Here is a 13,453-nt window from a genome sequence, read left to right as displayed (position 1 = left end):
TATTCTTTATGCATTAAAAGTAAAAATACATGGAAATAAATAAAGCAGCCTTGCATTTGTTTGTCTCTGTCAAGCTTAAAAGCTAAAATTAAACCTTCAAATTCAAGTAAGCTCTAGAATATACCAGGTGAAATATGTCCAGATGATCAGTTGTACTTTATACAGCAGGGAAAACATCCACACTCTGTCTGCTTTTTAGAACCAGCAGTCCCCTTATACATCCCAGATCCTTAATAAGCTTTTTAGACATCCACACGGTTACCCTTTGCTGTCGGTATGACAGCCTAAAGATATAGCCTCCTCATCCATACAGCAGTTGGCTTCTTGTGTCACCTTCACGCTGGCCCACCTGGCAGAGGCTCACAGCTTTCTCTCCTTTTCTCCCTGCATAGAGCTATGTCTTTCAGGTCAACTCGGAGGTAGGAGAACACAACGCTTGCTGCACCTGTCCCCCCTGTTCAAATAAAAACCCTAAAAGACCTTCCTATTCCTACTTTGACTGACTTTGGCCCGTGTTACTTTAACTCCCTACATACTTGCCCACTACACCAAACCCTTACCTACTGACACCCTTGTTATGCCGTGTATTTTCCTCCCCTTGTGTCCACCTCAAAAACAAACCTCACGGCTCACCGGCTTCTTTCCGTACTAAGCTAAGCCACGTTATCTGCTTCTCAAGTTGCTGGCTTTCCTCTCCTTACTCTCCCCTTTTCTTCATGCTGAGCTTTAGAGTCACGGGCACATTATACCCTGAATATAAGAATGAGAGCCACTTTTCCACTCCTCGCAGGTGAGTGGGGATTAAGGAAAGGTAGACAGGACGATGCATTTGGTAATTGTTAAAGATCAACTTTGAGACGTCACAGTGACCTCGTTGTGTGCTGATCCCTGATACCCAGGACTGTGGATTCTTTCCTGGCATGATGCCTGACACCCTTCTGTTTGTCCAGTGAATATGGGTTGGTGTTTTTAGCAGTTGGGGAAACAAGTGTTAAAATGGGAGTAACAGTGTGTGTTCCTGGTTTTTTTCAGGGTGCCTAGTGAGGGAGAGGCCAGTGCCAGGACAGAAACACCAAGGTGAGAATTTGCTTGAGATGTAGATTTCCTGGAAACCTTTCACTCACCTCTACATCCTTCATCGTCTCTGTTTTTTTTTCTCTCTGTCCTCTGTCTTTTATCTATTGTTGTAGAAGTGCTTCAGGTGAAACTAAGGAGGACAACGGTCGTGACTCCAAGCCCCGCTCGCTGCGTTTCACCTGGAGCATGAAGACCACTTCCTCCATGGAGCCCGCCGAGATGATGAGGGAGATCCGAAAGGTCCTGGACGCCAACAGCTGCGATTACGAGCAGCGCGAGCGCTTCCTGCTTTTCTGCGTCCATGGCGACGCTCGCCAGGACAACCTGGTCCAGTGGGAGATGGAGGTGTGCAAGCTGCCCCGCCTCTCACTCAACGGCGTGCGCTTTAAGAGGATATCAGGCACGTCCATCGCCTTTAAGAATATCGCCTGCAAAATTGCCAACGAGCTCAAACTGTGACGAGCAGATGGAGTCCCAGTCAGTCTTTGTTGAGCTCTGGTTACAGTCTCATCTCATCACTGGATTAGTGTTGACTTACAGGACAAAAATTCAGCACTGAAGGTCCTCACCGCGCAGAATCAGGGTGGACTCGGCTGGTAACGTGCAATACTGGCCATGAATGTACTGTACAGGGTAGTGGATCAGATAGATATCGCGAGGTTTGACCTCTGTGATGGAGAGACAGCAAAATCAGCAAACCCCGCCCTTTTTTTTCTCTTCCGTCCGGCCCTCTGTCTCTGTCATCGGCCCGCTGCTCCTCGTCAAAGGACACATTCATGTAACACATGCAGTATGCAACTGAAAATGACCATTCTGCAATAATGTTTCCAATCTCTTTTTCTAAATGCCTACTACTACAAGATCTACTCTCCTCGCTGAATAACCATTAAAATAACTGAAAGCTAAAAAATAGCCGCTTTTCCACCTATGTTAACTCAGTATATAGATCAGGCTGGAGCTCATACTAAAACAATGTAAAAAGAGAATTGTACTGTATGCATAACATCTGCAGGTACTGTATTGTATATTGATTTTACGTTCTGTACAGAATTTAATTGTCAATACTGTCTTTTTTCATGGGATTTGAGTTCTTTCCTAATATAATTGATGTCTCTAACCATTATCCTTTCAGTCTGTGAGTTTTTATTTTTATTTTTTTTAAGATCCACCATATGAAAATAGTGTTTTTAATTTTATTTAAAGAGCACTAAATTATTTTGTTGAATATTAAGGGATGTGCTCCCTTGCCTTTTATGTTATATTTTATTTGCCTACGGAAAAAAACATTAAGTTGCACCACATAGACTTGAGTAGTACGTTCAGTTCAAACTGAAAATGTGTTCACTTTATTTTCTCTCAGCAGTAGGTCGGTGATTTTTGGAGATCCTGCTGCAGTTGCACAAGTTTTCCAGGGTGATGTGTATGAACATGAGAGTATGCACCTGTATTTCTTTCGTGTTAGTTTGGTAGTCCTCAATTTACGAAAAAGGCAGGGTTCAAATCGGGTTCCTTTCGAAAGAGGAGGGGAGGACAGGACGTCTTTATCCAAAGTACTGAGAAAGCATGAAAAGTAAAATGATCAACTTGAAAAAAAAAAAAAGCAGTGTTTGTGGAGTCTTTCTGAAGAGCCTGATTTAATCCTGCCACCAGTGTGATTATGCAGGTACTTGTGTATCTCCTTGCTTGTTTTTCATTTTAAACTCCGCAGATTTTGTTGTATTTATTCCATTACATTGTAATGTGCTGCTTTGTAGATTTGAGGCGTGCACTTTGTTGGAGAAAATAAAAAGGATTTTATTTGTTTGTATATATTTTCATTTAATTTCTTGTTATCAAATTATACAGGTAGGGTTAATCAACAATTCCTTAAAGGTCCTCACAGGTTTAAAGAACACCTGTGAGGACCTTTAGGGAATTGTTGATTTTGGCGCCCCCCTTGAACCAAGCAAGAAAAATTTGATCTCTTTAGGTAGTGTTTTCTGACAAAGATCTCATCCTTCTTATTGTAAGTGTTTTATCTGTAACTCACAATGAATCTCTGGCTTGGACAAACATACAAAATGCAGTTTGACAGTGTGCTGATAATTCTCTCATCTGACACAAAGGTGACACTGGCCTCTAAAATACTTCTATAGAAATAATCTTCATGATGATGGTCTTTGTTGGTAATACAGATACATCAGTATTCATTTCAGTCTGCTTCATAACCGTTTAATATCTCCTCAAGAGTTTCAAGCTATGAAACAGTCGTGACAATGTGTTTTGCCTTGAGGACCCGGTGTCTGCATTTCACACTGAACTAGCAGGAAGCTCAGACGAGATGTTAACATTTCAATGTAAACCTTTATTGGTTGTAAACAGCATGATATTAGTCAATAACTTAATCCTAATCATGACAAAATGTTTGTAATCAGCACACATGTTAGTCAAAGGTCAAACATTATGAACAATATCCTCTATTTTGTTTTCATTTCAGGTCCATTAAGTGTGTGAAAATAGTTCTAAATGTCCCCAAAAACCTCCCCAATAATTCTTATGAAAAACTGTATTTTCAATACTTTAAACATTAAAAATCATTGACAGTAAAAATGTAACTTTTCAGGAAGATTCTCTCACAACATATCTGTTGATATTTTCAAAATAATAAACTTAAATGTAAATCATTCTTCCTAACAAATAAGTATTTAATTGGACTGGTCCCTCGTACACTTACAAAAGTATCACTCAAATACAAATCTTTTTAGCTTACAAGTGGATAGAAAGAAAAAAATTGTAAACATTTTTGTTTTGGCAGATTTGTTCATTCAAACATGTTAATAGGTTAAAAGGTACCATTTCATTATTACATTTTGTAGATAAATATATGAGATTACAAATGTATAAACATTGCTGAGTCACATGAAAAGCTGAACACACAGAAAAATAACCTACCGGCCGATGCAAGATTGAATGGATCTATGAGCGTGGATGCTGCATTCATCAGAATGGGACGGCCTGTGTGAGGCCCTGGTCATGCATTAATGTCTTGGCAACATACAGGGTCTAATCCTAACTTGAGAGGCATTGAACTCCACATGTATCTCAGCCAAAGGGGTTTGGCTGAGATACATGCAGTTGCCTTTACATGCACTTGTTTCATTGGAAGATTTAAGAAAGGAAAAAGATAAATTTTTGCCTCGCTCAAGTTAGAATCAAAGAATCCCTTTCCGTTTTGTTCAGCAATCTCAGAAAACAGTCAAATAACCTATCTAAAAAAATGGCTCAATTGCTCAGGTCAATGACCAGATGCTCATAAATCTGAGTTTTCCCTTTGAAGCTCGACGCCAGTAGGAACTGCCGGTTGTCAATGGAGATTGGCGAGAAGGCCCTTGGCGCCTGGATGTTCACCTCTTGGAAGTGGACGAACTCACCCTTCTTTGCATCCCAGCGGTACACCTGTGTGAAAGAGTAATCGCTGCCTAGGATGGCATACTGCCAGCTGCCGACTGAGAAGGGCTGGAACACCATGGATCCTCGAGAGGGCATCGTCTGCAGCTCCCTGAAGAGCGCCCCGTCCCAGCGCATCACTTTGGAGTCGCCAATAAAGCGCGTGAGACAGATGTAAAGGTCAGATTTGACCTGGAAGTGCTTCACGGCATAGACGTCCTCCATCTCTGGGATGTCAGTGCGTCGATCAAACAACTTGCTGCTTTTGTTCCACTGGTAGATGACCGGCCTCTGGGAGCTGCTGGACAGGATCAGGTGAGGTTTGGAGGAGATCTCCATGTACTCCACATCAGTATCTCTGTACCACTGGTGGAGCGATTGATGAGAGTAGAAGCCATTGCCGTTCCACTTGTAGATGGTGGTGAAACCAGCCTTGGAGCTGTCGGCTATGACGAAGAAAGATTCCCCGTCTATACGGAAAGTCTCGACGTCATTTGGTTTGCGGATCTGGAGGATGTCGATGCCTTGGAGCTTGATAAATTTGTTGGCAGATGTGTCGCGCTTGTAAATGTGTGAACCCCCGAACAGCTGAGCCACGATGATAAAGAGCTGGTTGTCAATGACCAGAGGTTTGCAGATCACGGTGGACGTGCCTAGAAAAGAGAAGGAAAGGATTAAAGAAGATTTTTTTCTTCTACTTTTAAAGGCTTCTCCTCAAAATGTATACCCTCATTTTACATACAGTAATACCGATCTGATACCATGATTCATTAGCCCCACCAAAACTTGACTGCTTCCTGGTGGATTATCCAGTGAAAACTACAAACAACAACAGTGCAGTAAAAAGGAAGTGAGCACTTGATGTGTACCAATACTTATGACCTGAAACCAATCACCATCAGCAGGGGAAAATGGTACTGAAACACCTTTACCTGTAAACTTCCTCACAAAACAGCCTATTTTCAACTTGTAGCCCACTTACTGTCAATGTCATCATAGTTTCTAAAGACCATCTCCACGTGATCCCACTCCAGAAAGCTGCATTTCCCAATGAAGGGCTGAGCAAACACCACATACTGGTCACTCTCAAAGGAAAAGGCCTCCACAGATATGGATTCAAACTTAAGGGACTGGTAGGAAGCAAACTCTGTAAGACAAAAAGGTCAAGAGATTGGATTATGATTTTGTTCAGGCAATGCATAGCACACCTTACTGGACATTCATGGTAAGGCATAATTATGGGCACCTAAGCAGGACCCCGCTTTTCAACTGGGACTTTCATGCTGTGTGCCATGTGCTACTACATGCTCATATGGTTAATTCTTGACAATTAACCTCCAGTGTTGTCTTTGTGTGCAGCTACTGTAAGCGTAAGTTCCCTTTCATTGATATTTGAGAGTGTTTTACTTGATTCCATTAACCACAATTGTAATGTTTCCTCTGCTAGCATAGAATTACCTTAAAATTCAAGATAATTAGCTCTGCTAGGGCGGCTTCATTATTGCAATACATGTGGTTACATTTTTTTCGGAGCTTTAGTCATGACCCAAGTCCTTCTTTTTAAAGAATATACTTTCTTTAAGTTTATTTGATGTATTTATATAATTTTCTCAAGGTTAAACAAGGTCGTCTGTAGTGGCTGTAGCAGTTAATTGTAGTTACATCCCCTCTATAGAAGCAACACTCAACCCATGTAATGAAAAGAGAAGAGTTCTGAAACTTCAATTTAGACTGTTTAACAACTCTTAGTGAAGGAAAACATCTAATTTTCCATTTCATACTTCATTCCTGAACATGTCCAGACATCCTGAAATTGTCCAGAATTGCCTAACTCATGTCCAACTCTTAACAGCAGGAGATAATCTGTCTCTGACATCTGGCTCTTGCAACTTGAAATACTTAATTCAGTTCGGGTGTTATATATAACCTTACCCCCCCACCCTTCTCCCGGACCATGCCAGGATAAAGCAGGAGTGCAGTGCACACATGAAAGGGCTGCAATGATCTAACGGGACATGCTAAAGTAGTTGTCAGTCAGCATCTTGGACAAAATTTGCTCTAAAAAGTCACACTTTAAAACAATGGCAAAAGCAGTGGTGTTTGTACTGCACCTGTTGTGATGCAGTCGAAGGCTTGTGGCGCCAGGTCGTTGATTTTCTTGTCCAGCTGTGAGGCCGGGCCTTTGCAGTAAATCTGGTCCACTGTGGTGTTGGTGCTGTAAATCCACTCCACCAACCACTTCAGCTTACAGTCACAGGTAAACTGGTTCCCTCGAAGGTCTCTGAAAAAGAGAAATCCACCAAATTTACATCCACATCCCCTCAAGATCTAACAGAAATGCTTTCAGCTCAATATATCGGCTTCATTTTCAAACAATACAGTCACGAAGGCTTTGCTATCCGGCCTTCAGCGCTTCAATCTGTGCTCTTATTAATATTGAGAGGGAGTATAAAATAGCGCTAACGATCTTCGGGTGTGATGGATTGCAAACCATCTTCTCCTCACTGCCGCATGTAATTTTAATGGTGTTAAAAGCACCTCCCACACATTTTTCAAGCCTCGGCTGCAGTGGAATAATGACAAAGTGTTCTATATATAGAAGAACTCATCTTCCACGATGGCATACATTACTCTGTAAGTTATGTAACACTGTGCAATTTTTTTTTAAAGATAATACAGAAGAACTTAAACTCACACTTTCGTCAATGCCTCGAGACCCTTGAACAAATCTTTGGGCAGAGTCTCCAGATTGTTGTAGGCCAGACTCCTGAAAAAGAAGAAGAAATGACAGCTTCTCAAACACTTATTATTCTTGTTTTGTGTTAAATGCATAAATACAATGGATCTGCGTCCATTGTTACCTCTTTCTGCTGTTACATGCTAATGATACAGATGAGACTGTTTCTCTGTGCATCTGTACCAGAAACGTCTTAATCAAACTCTCCATGGGGCCTTTGTTTAGCAGTGTTTCCTGGCAATGGGTATCTGATAAAGAAATTCAGCACGTACTGTCACCTTGGAGACTGAGGGCATGGGAACATTGCTTATTGTGAGTTTGAGGAAACATTAAGCTATTTTTAGAGCTGCCTCCTCAGCCATTTTATGGCTTTCTGTGTCACAAAAGTGTGGAAAGAAGAATATTTTGCTGTTATAAAAGTTCTCTTTCATAGATAGATTGTGTTTTTAATCGTGCAGCTCTTTTTTAAATCAAGGTTTTTCACCTTTTTCATAGAAGTAAAATCATACAAACGTGGACGCCCTGTGCTGTCAGTGCTCATATTTTTGGTGCAGGTGATGGCAGGAAACATCATTGATGATTTCTCATATTAGTCTCGAATAATAAATGGAGGTAATTACATGGATGGACGGATGAATAATTTAGAGCTCCTGAGGTGTTTGTAGCTGGTTATGACACAGACTGTTGTTAATACTGATGACTATTTTATGAAATGAAAATGTATCAGCATAAAGATGAATTCATTTTTATGTCTGTCACCCCTGCTGTGGGGGTAGGTGTCAGACGGAGGAGATTAACAGCACGCTGCAGAAACAGACGTTTTTATAATTAGGTTCATTTTGAGTTTCGTGTTAGACATAAAAAAAAACAGAAGGATTACGTTTCTTGTCTGAAAACACTAGTGTACACACACACACACACACACACACACACACACACACACACACACACACACACACACACACACACACACACACACACACACACACACACACATTTACAGGACACAATCAGCACAGATAAATCGTCTCACTTTATCAAACTGTAGGTCTATACATACTTCATGCCTCATGTTGCTTAGTTTCATTTGGTCAGAAAGTGAAGGTGATTTTCTTCACAATCATGGTAGCAGCTGTGCAACATGTAGAGAAATGTCTGTGTTGCAACAAATGTTGTGTAATGAACGTTGTCAGCATTTTGCAGTGCAAAGAACAGAGCTTTCCTGCCCCAGCAGGCATACAACATGTTCCAGTGTTACAAATATCAGAAAGCTTCTTAACCGTTCATCTGTCACAGATCAAAAAGAATAAAAAACACAGATATACTTACAGATGCACCAAGGTTTTCAGTCCACTGAAAGCATTTGCTGAAATCGACGTGATGTGGTTGTTTTCGATGAACCTGGAAAAGGTGTTCAGTTAATAAATGCATAACAGATAATCTACCCTTCTAAAAAAAAAAAAAGCCCCCAGGATAAATTTGTTATCCACTCACAGATACTCCAGATGGGGAAGACCAAGGAAAGCATCCTCATTAATAGACTCCAGGTTGTTGGCAGTGAAGAGGCTGTGCGGAGAGACCCAAAACATTTCACTGTTCCTGCTAACAACAAGCCTTTGTCCCACTTAAACAGCTGTATAGACATGTGTTAGATTCACACAAAAAAAACTCTCCCCTTTTTCCTAAATAGAATCTGCATCAAAGAGGATCTAGGTTGTTTTTTTCTGCTTATTTGTTTTGAAGGCCATGGTGACACAGTCAATACTCCACCCCATGAGACAGATTAGAGGGGATTCCCTCTTCGAAAGGAGGGATTCCCCATGCACAAAGCTCATTCTTAAACCAGGGTCTGATTCACAACATGCACAGATACAACTTAAGGCAAGACTTGGATGGATGCCCAGCAGAGGAAACGCTCTACAATGCTATGAAAATTCATAAGAGGGAAAAAAAATCGATAAGAAGCCCACATTTTTGGTTTAATCTCCCTATTCTCGTTTTAGCCACTCTGTAATTATGTGCAGCAGCAGAGAAGGTGGATTGTCTTCAACATTAAACATGGCGTTGATCAATGACAGCATATAACAAAGACTGAGGAACAAAAAAAAAAGCCTCCAGAGAGATTTCTCACAGGAGATGCAGTGCAGGCGTGTGGATGAAGCTCTCTTTCGGGATTTCAGTGAATTCCGACTTGACGAAGGATCTGCAGGAGACACACAGAAACACTGGTTTAATAGACTACAGGCAAGACTGTCTCACTCAGTTACTCCAGTCTGTTCCATAACTGTGCACAAGAAATCCACATCTTAATCAGTCGAGTATGTTGCGTAAAATATCTGCCACGAAAAGCACAGCTACGGATTTAGTTATAAAATAATGAAAACATGACTTACAGCGATATGACATCGGTGGGGAAACTGCGAGGGATCATCCCCGCGCTTTCACACAACGCGTTATCTTTGGTACATGTACATGAGGAGGGACAGCGGGGCTGCCGGGCTCTCTTGCTGTCCACTACAAGTAAAACAGACGCCACTACAAATGCGCAGAGCCAATGTGATCTTTTGGGCATCTTGCGTATAATTCCCATCTTTGCGAACCGCTGCGGGCGCGACCTGTGCGTCGAACAGCCCTGCACATGAACCAGGGTCCCCTCTCTGGATCCTTTTCCTCTAAAGCTCCTTCTTCTGCTGCTGCCTGGAGGCCAAGCGACGCGCTGTCCGCTCTTTCTTGTTTATCTCCAGTCAGTGCCGTGTGCGCCACCGCCGCCGTTCTGGAGGTGATTAACCGGGCGCCCGGCACGTCCACAGCGCTCAAATCCCACTGCACCCCCGGACGAAAATCAATATCCCCTGTGACAAAACCCCAACAGTAGAATCTAATCAAATTCTCGCACTAGTGGCTCAGGAAAATACCAGCTGGTGATAAACGCGGGTGTGAAGGCAGGTGGGGATCCCAGCGGGAGCAGACGGAGCATCTTCATCCAAAACCACGCCTATGATTTCTGCAAACACCACACTCGCCGTGTCAGGCAAGGTACCCGAAGAAGGAATCCACCCAATCGGACGAGGAGTGGTGTAGGCTATGTTTTTTGTTTTTTTTCCCCCGTGAATCAGCTGGAGAAAAATGAAGCCCTGACATGAGCCAGCGGATTGCTGCGTGTGGCGCAGACGCACACGGGATGCCTATGCGGGGAAGCGGTTGGGAAACCTGCAGAAATTAATTTTCGCCGTTAAAATGTAGCTGTAGTGTTGCCTCGACAGCCATACATTAGATTTTTGCTATTATATGCCTAGACGTTGTCACATTTTCTGAAGTAGGAAGATTTATTTCCTGCTTTGCTTTTTGGTTTCCATGGCGACTGGTGGATGCAAAATGTGGTGGCGTTGTGATGGAGGGGTGTGGGGAAGCCCTCCTATCATCCTGACATCTGCTCTCCCTCAGTCAAATCACCCCCCTCCCCCATCATATAGCCTACCCCCTCACAAACAAAGGACAGGTCTCCCTTTGCTCCCATGCTGCTTTTCTGCATGACATCAGCTTTATTTCTCCAAAAAAAATCCACATAAAAAAAATCACAATCCTTTCATATTTTTTTTTTCAACTTTATTGCCGTGAAATTAAAGCCAAAACAGGTTTATAGCCATCCTTTCTTCTGCTGTGCCAGACATGACATAGACGCCTTGTTAGGAATTCTTCCTCATCATCTAATTTCTCTGATCCTTCCAGAGTCACAAGATTTATATGTTTACTCACTGCGTCTGGCAGGCCTTCATGCGTCAGACACTTCTGGGAAGTAACACGTGCAGCTGGTTTTAAAACGTCTCTGAATAGAAAATGCTGCTCAGGACGTCCAGCCTCTGTATGTCAATAATGTGATTACACTATTTGCTATCTGTTTACCTCGATAATACAATTTGCCTGTAAAAAAACAACAACATGTAGTTTATAGTAACAGGGTCATGCTCTGGAAGATGCCTCCTGGTATCCTGATATACTGTGATAAGGGGAAAGGATGAAGATTAAAGCCATTACCAGTGATGGGGACACTCTATAGGAGACTTATGAGAGGAAACACACAGAGGAGAATTGTGGATTATGAAGAAGCTGGAATGGACAGAGAGCAACAAATGTCTTATTTTACGAGCAGCTTTTGTACTAAACAGAGAACACTGGATATTATTGTTGTGCTGCAAGATGATGGATAGTTCTTGTGCCTCATAAATGCCATCATTCATCCCCAGAATAGAACACACACTGTCCTGCAAGTATTTGACCACAGGGATGTCCACTGCTATTGATACATCAAAGTCTGCTGTTTCTGAACACAGTTAATGGACTTTCTGGATGTATATTAATCTGATTTCATACTTATAGTCCATATTTGATTTAATTATATGCATACCTCTATTATCAGTACCGTGTCTGTAGCTTCAAATGGGACGTTTTCAAACCAAACTTTCCCTTTCTGACATGTTGTAGGTGCACAAACTGATAGCCAGACCTATCCCACTAGAGCAGGGATGGGCAACTTTGGTCACAGCAAGGGCCACATTCATTTAATTGTCACTGCCAGGGGGCCAAATTGTAGGATAAAAAAACAATTACAGTCAATAATGTCTCAAATTTAACTCAACATATACCAGTGATCAAATATTATTATGGACATAGTTCTGGTTTTCATGATTTCATGGCAGATTTTGTCATGTTTTTCGTCATGTTTCCAATTAGTTGATATGTCAAAATTGACCCGAGGGCCACGTTGAGGGTTAACGGGGGCCGCATGTGGACCCCCAAGCCGCCAGTTGCCCACCCCTGCACTAGAGGGAAATGAAGGGCCGAGGTTAGAGTCCTGTCAGAGGAGGATTGATTTATGAGCAATCAGCTGATTAAAATGATTCTACTTGGATTTCAGCCACAAGAGAGATTTTTTTCCTGACAGATTTGTAAGTCAAATAAACTATTCTTTTGTTTTACTAAGAGCATTTGTATCCTGCATTTAGCTGCATAATGGTATCTTAATGTGTCATTTTGCAACTTTTTTTGTTTTTCCACATGCTTTTGAACTTTGAATAGTTACTTTTCAAATTATTCTACCACTATTAATTACCTGTCTGTTTGAGTTTTACAAAATTCTAATTACAACTTTAATCATTACTGAACATCATTGTTATATTTTTTGTAATGTAAACTATAGCCTTCTCCCACGAGTGAAAGCAGCACGTTAGTGACCACACCAGTGTTGCTGTTTGACCTCTGCACCTAAATGCTGTCTTAAGGTGTTTCGTCAGTCTACAAAGCTGGCTTACACCCTTTGACGTTACCGCCAGGATTCTGAAACCGATATTCTCTCTTGTTACTGTATGAACTCAGAGGGCTTTTCTCATATGATGCACCACAACATCTTCTAGCCGTTCCTATACTGAGGTCAAACTAACAGTCAAAGAAGGTCAAAGCACAGATTTGCATGCTTTAGAAAGAGAGCGAAGCAACAGAAAAAAACATTTTTAGGTTTGAAAAGTGCAGCATAAAAGAAAGATTTTAATGTTTTCTTGTTCATTTAGTCTTTGTCTTGTCACAATACCAGAGTTTTCAACTTCGATATACAACAGTATAAAAAATCAGACTATTTCGATATCTGTTGTTGATACCACAACAACAAACACAAAAGTCCTAGGCACTCAAAATCAGCTATTTTAGGTTTCTAGTTACCAAAAATCTGCAGGCAAAATTCTGCACACTGTCTTGATTGCACAAATACATCTGCAACTTTGAACTGTTCCATTGGATTTGTGCAATTTAGACAGTGTTTCTTACCCCCTCGGCTCCCTGTGTTTGTAAGAGACATAAACATAACTATTGTAGCTTTATGAGACACTGAAGGGACAGTTTTTGTCGACCTGGAAATTTGAATGGACCACAGATGCTCTCTCTGCATCTGTTTTGGATTCAAAATATGAGGATATTATTATTATTTTTTTTTTTAAAAGCTTCAGTACTTTTCCTTTTACTATCTGAAATAAAACACTTGGCATTAAACTGTATACGAACATTTGACAACCTTAGATTAAAGTCTATTTGCGTCTCAAGAACAGGCACCAGTTAGAATCCAGCTTCTTCGGCCTCCTGTAAGCTTGTTAGCAGTTGATTAGAAGGTGATCTGCTCTTTTAAGCCTTTTTAGCTGGCTATCAGTTGTTAACATGGTGCACACA

The 13,453-nt window shown here is 41.4% G+C and overlaps 2 protein-coding genes across 7 annotated transcripts in view; one reads left to right on the top strand and one right to left on the bottom strand.

Annotated features, from left to right (window-relative positions):
• LOC109994676 (serine/threonine-protein kinase MARK1) overlaps positions 1–2,884 on the top strand; it is a 31,565-nt gene extending 28,681 nt beyond the window's left edge. For 2 of the 6 annotated variants that reach the window (XM_065959253.1, XM_065959257.1), the window contains exons 17-19: positions 393–419; positions 1,033–1,077; positions 1,191–2,884. In XM_065959253.1, coding sequence (XP_065815325.1) covers positions 393–419; positions 1,033–1,077; positions 1,191–1,536 — 418 coding nt within the window. In that variant the 3' untranslated portion in view covers positions 1,537–2,884. The remainder of the gene's footprint in view (positions 1–392; positions 420–1,032; positions 1,078–1,190) is intronic. The other 4 variants (XM_065959255.1, XM_065959258.1, XM_065959254.1 and 1 more) reach the window with 3 other exon arrangements.
• A 516-nt stretch (positions 2,885–3,400) lies between these two features.
• Positions 3,401–10,461, bottom strand: LOC109981952 (leucine-rich glioma-inactivated protein 1). The gene is made up of 8 exons (XM_020630959.3): positions 9,634–10,461; positions 9,372–9,443; positions 8,735–8,806; positions 8,570–8,641; positions 7,199–7,270; positions 6,615–6,784; positions 5,486–5,650; positions 3,401–5,156 (listed from the first exon to the last, which is right to left on the bottom strand). The coding sequence occupies exons 1-8, from the start codon at positions 9,828–9,830 to the stop codon at positions 4,339–4,341; spliced, it is 1,638 nt and encodes a 545-aa protein (XP_020486615.1). The 5' UTR covers positions 9,831–10,461; the 3' UTR covers positions 3,401–4,338.
• Between the last annotated feature and the right edge of the window lie 2,992 nt (positions 10,462–13,453).

The sequence above is a fragment of the Labrus bergylta genome, chromosome 10 (assembly GCF_963930695.1).
Source record: "Labrus bergylta chromosome 10, fLabBer1.1, whole genome shotgun sequence".
NCBI classification, from domain to species: domain Eukaryota; kingdom Metazoa; phylum Chordata; class Actinopteri; order Labriformes; family Labridae; genus Labrus; species Labrus bergylta.
This window is presented reverse-complemented; position numbering and strand designations above follow the sequence as displayed.

Excerpts from the sequence above, each read along its gene's own strand:
- LOC109981952 (XM_020630959.3), bottom strand. The coding sequence starts at position 9,830 with ATGGGAATTATACGCAAGATGCCCAAAAGATCACATTGGCTCTGCGCA. Across the intron at positions 7,271-8,569 it reads CTGAAAACCTTGGTGCATCT|GAGTCTGGCCTACAACAATC; the intron begins GTAAGTATATCT and ends CTTCTTTTTCAG. Across the intron at positions 6,785-7,198 it reads CTCGAGGCATTGACGAAAGT|AGACCTTCGAGGGAACCAGT; the intron begins GTGAGTTTAAGT and ends TCTCTTTTTCAG.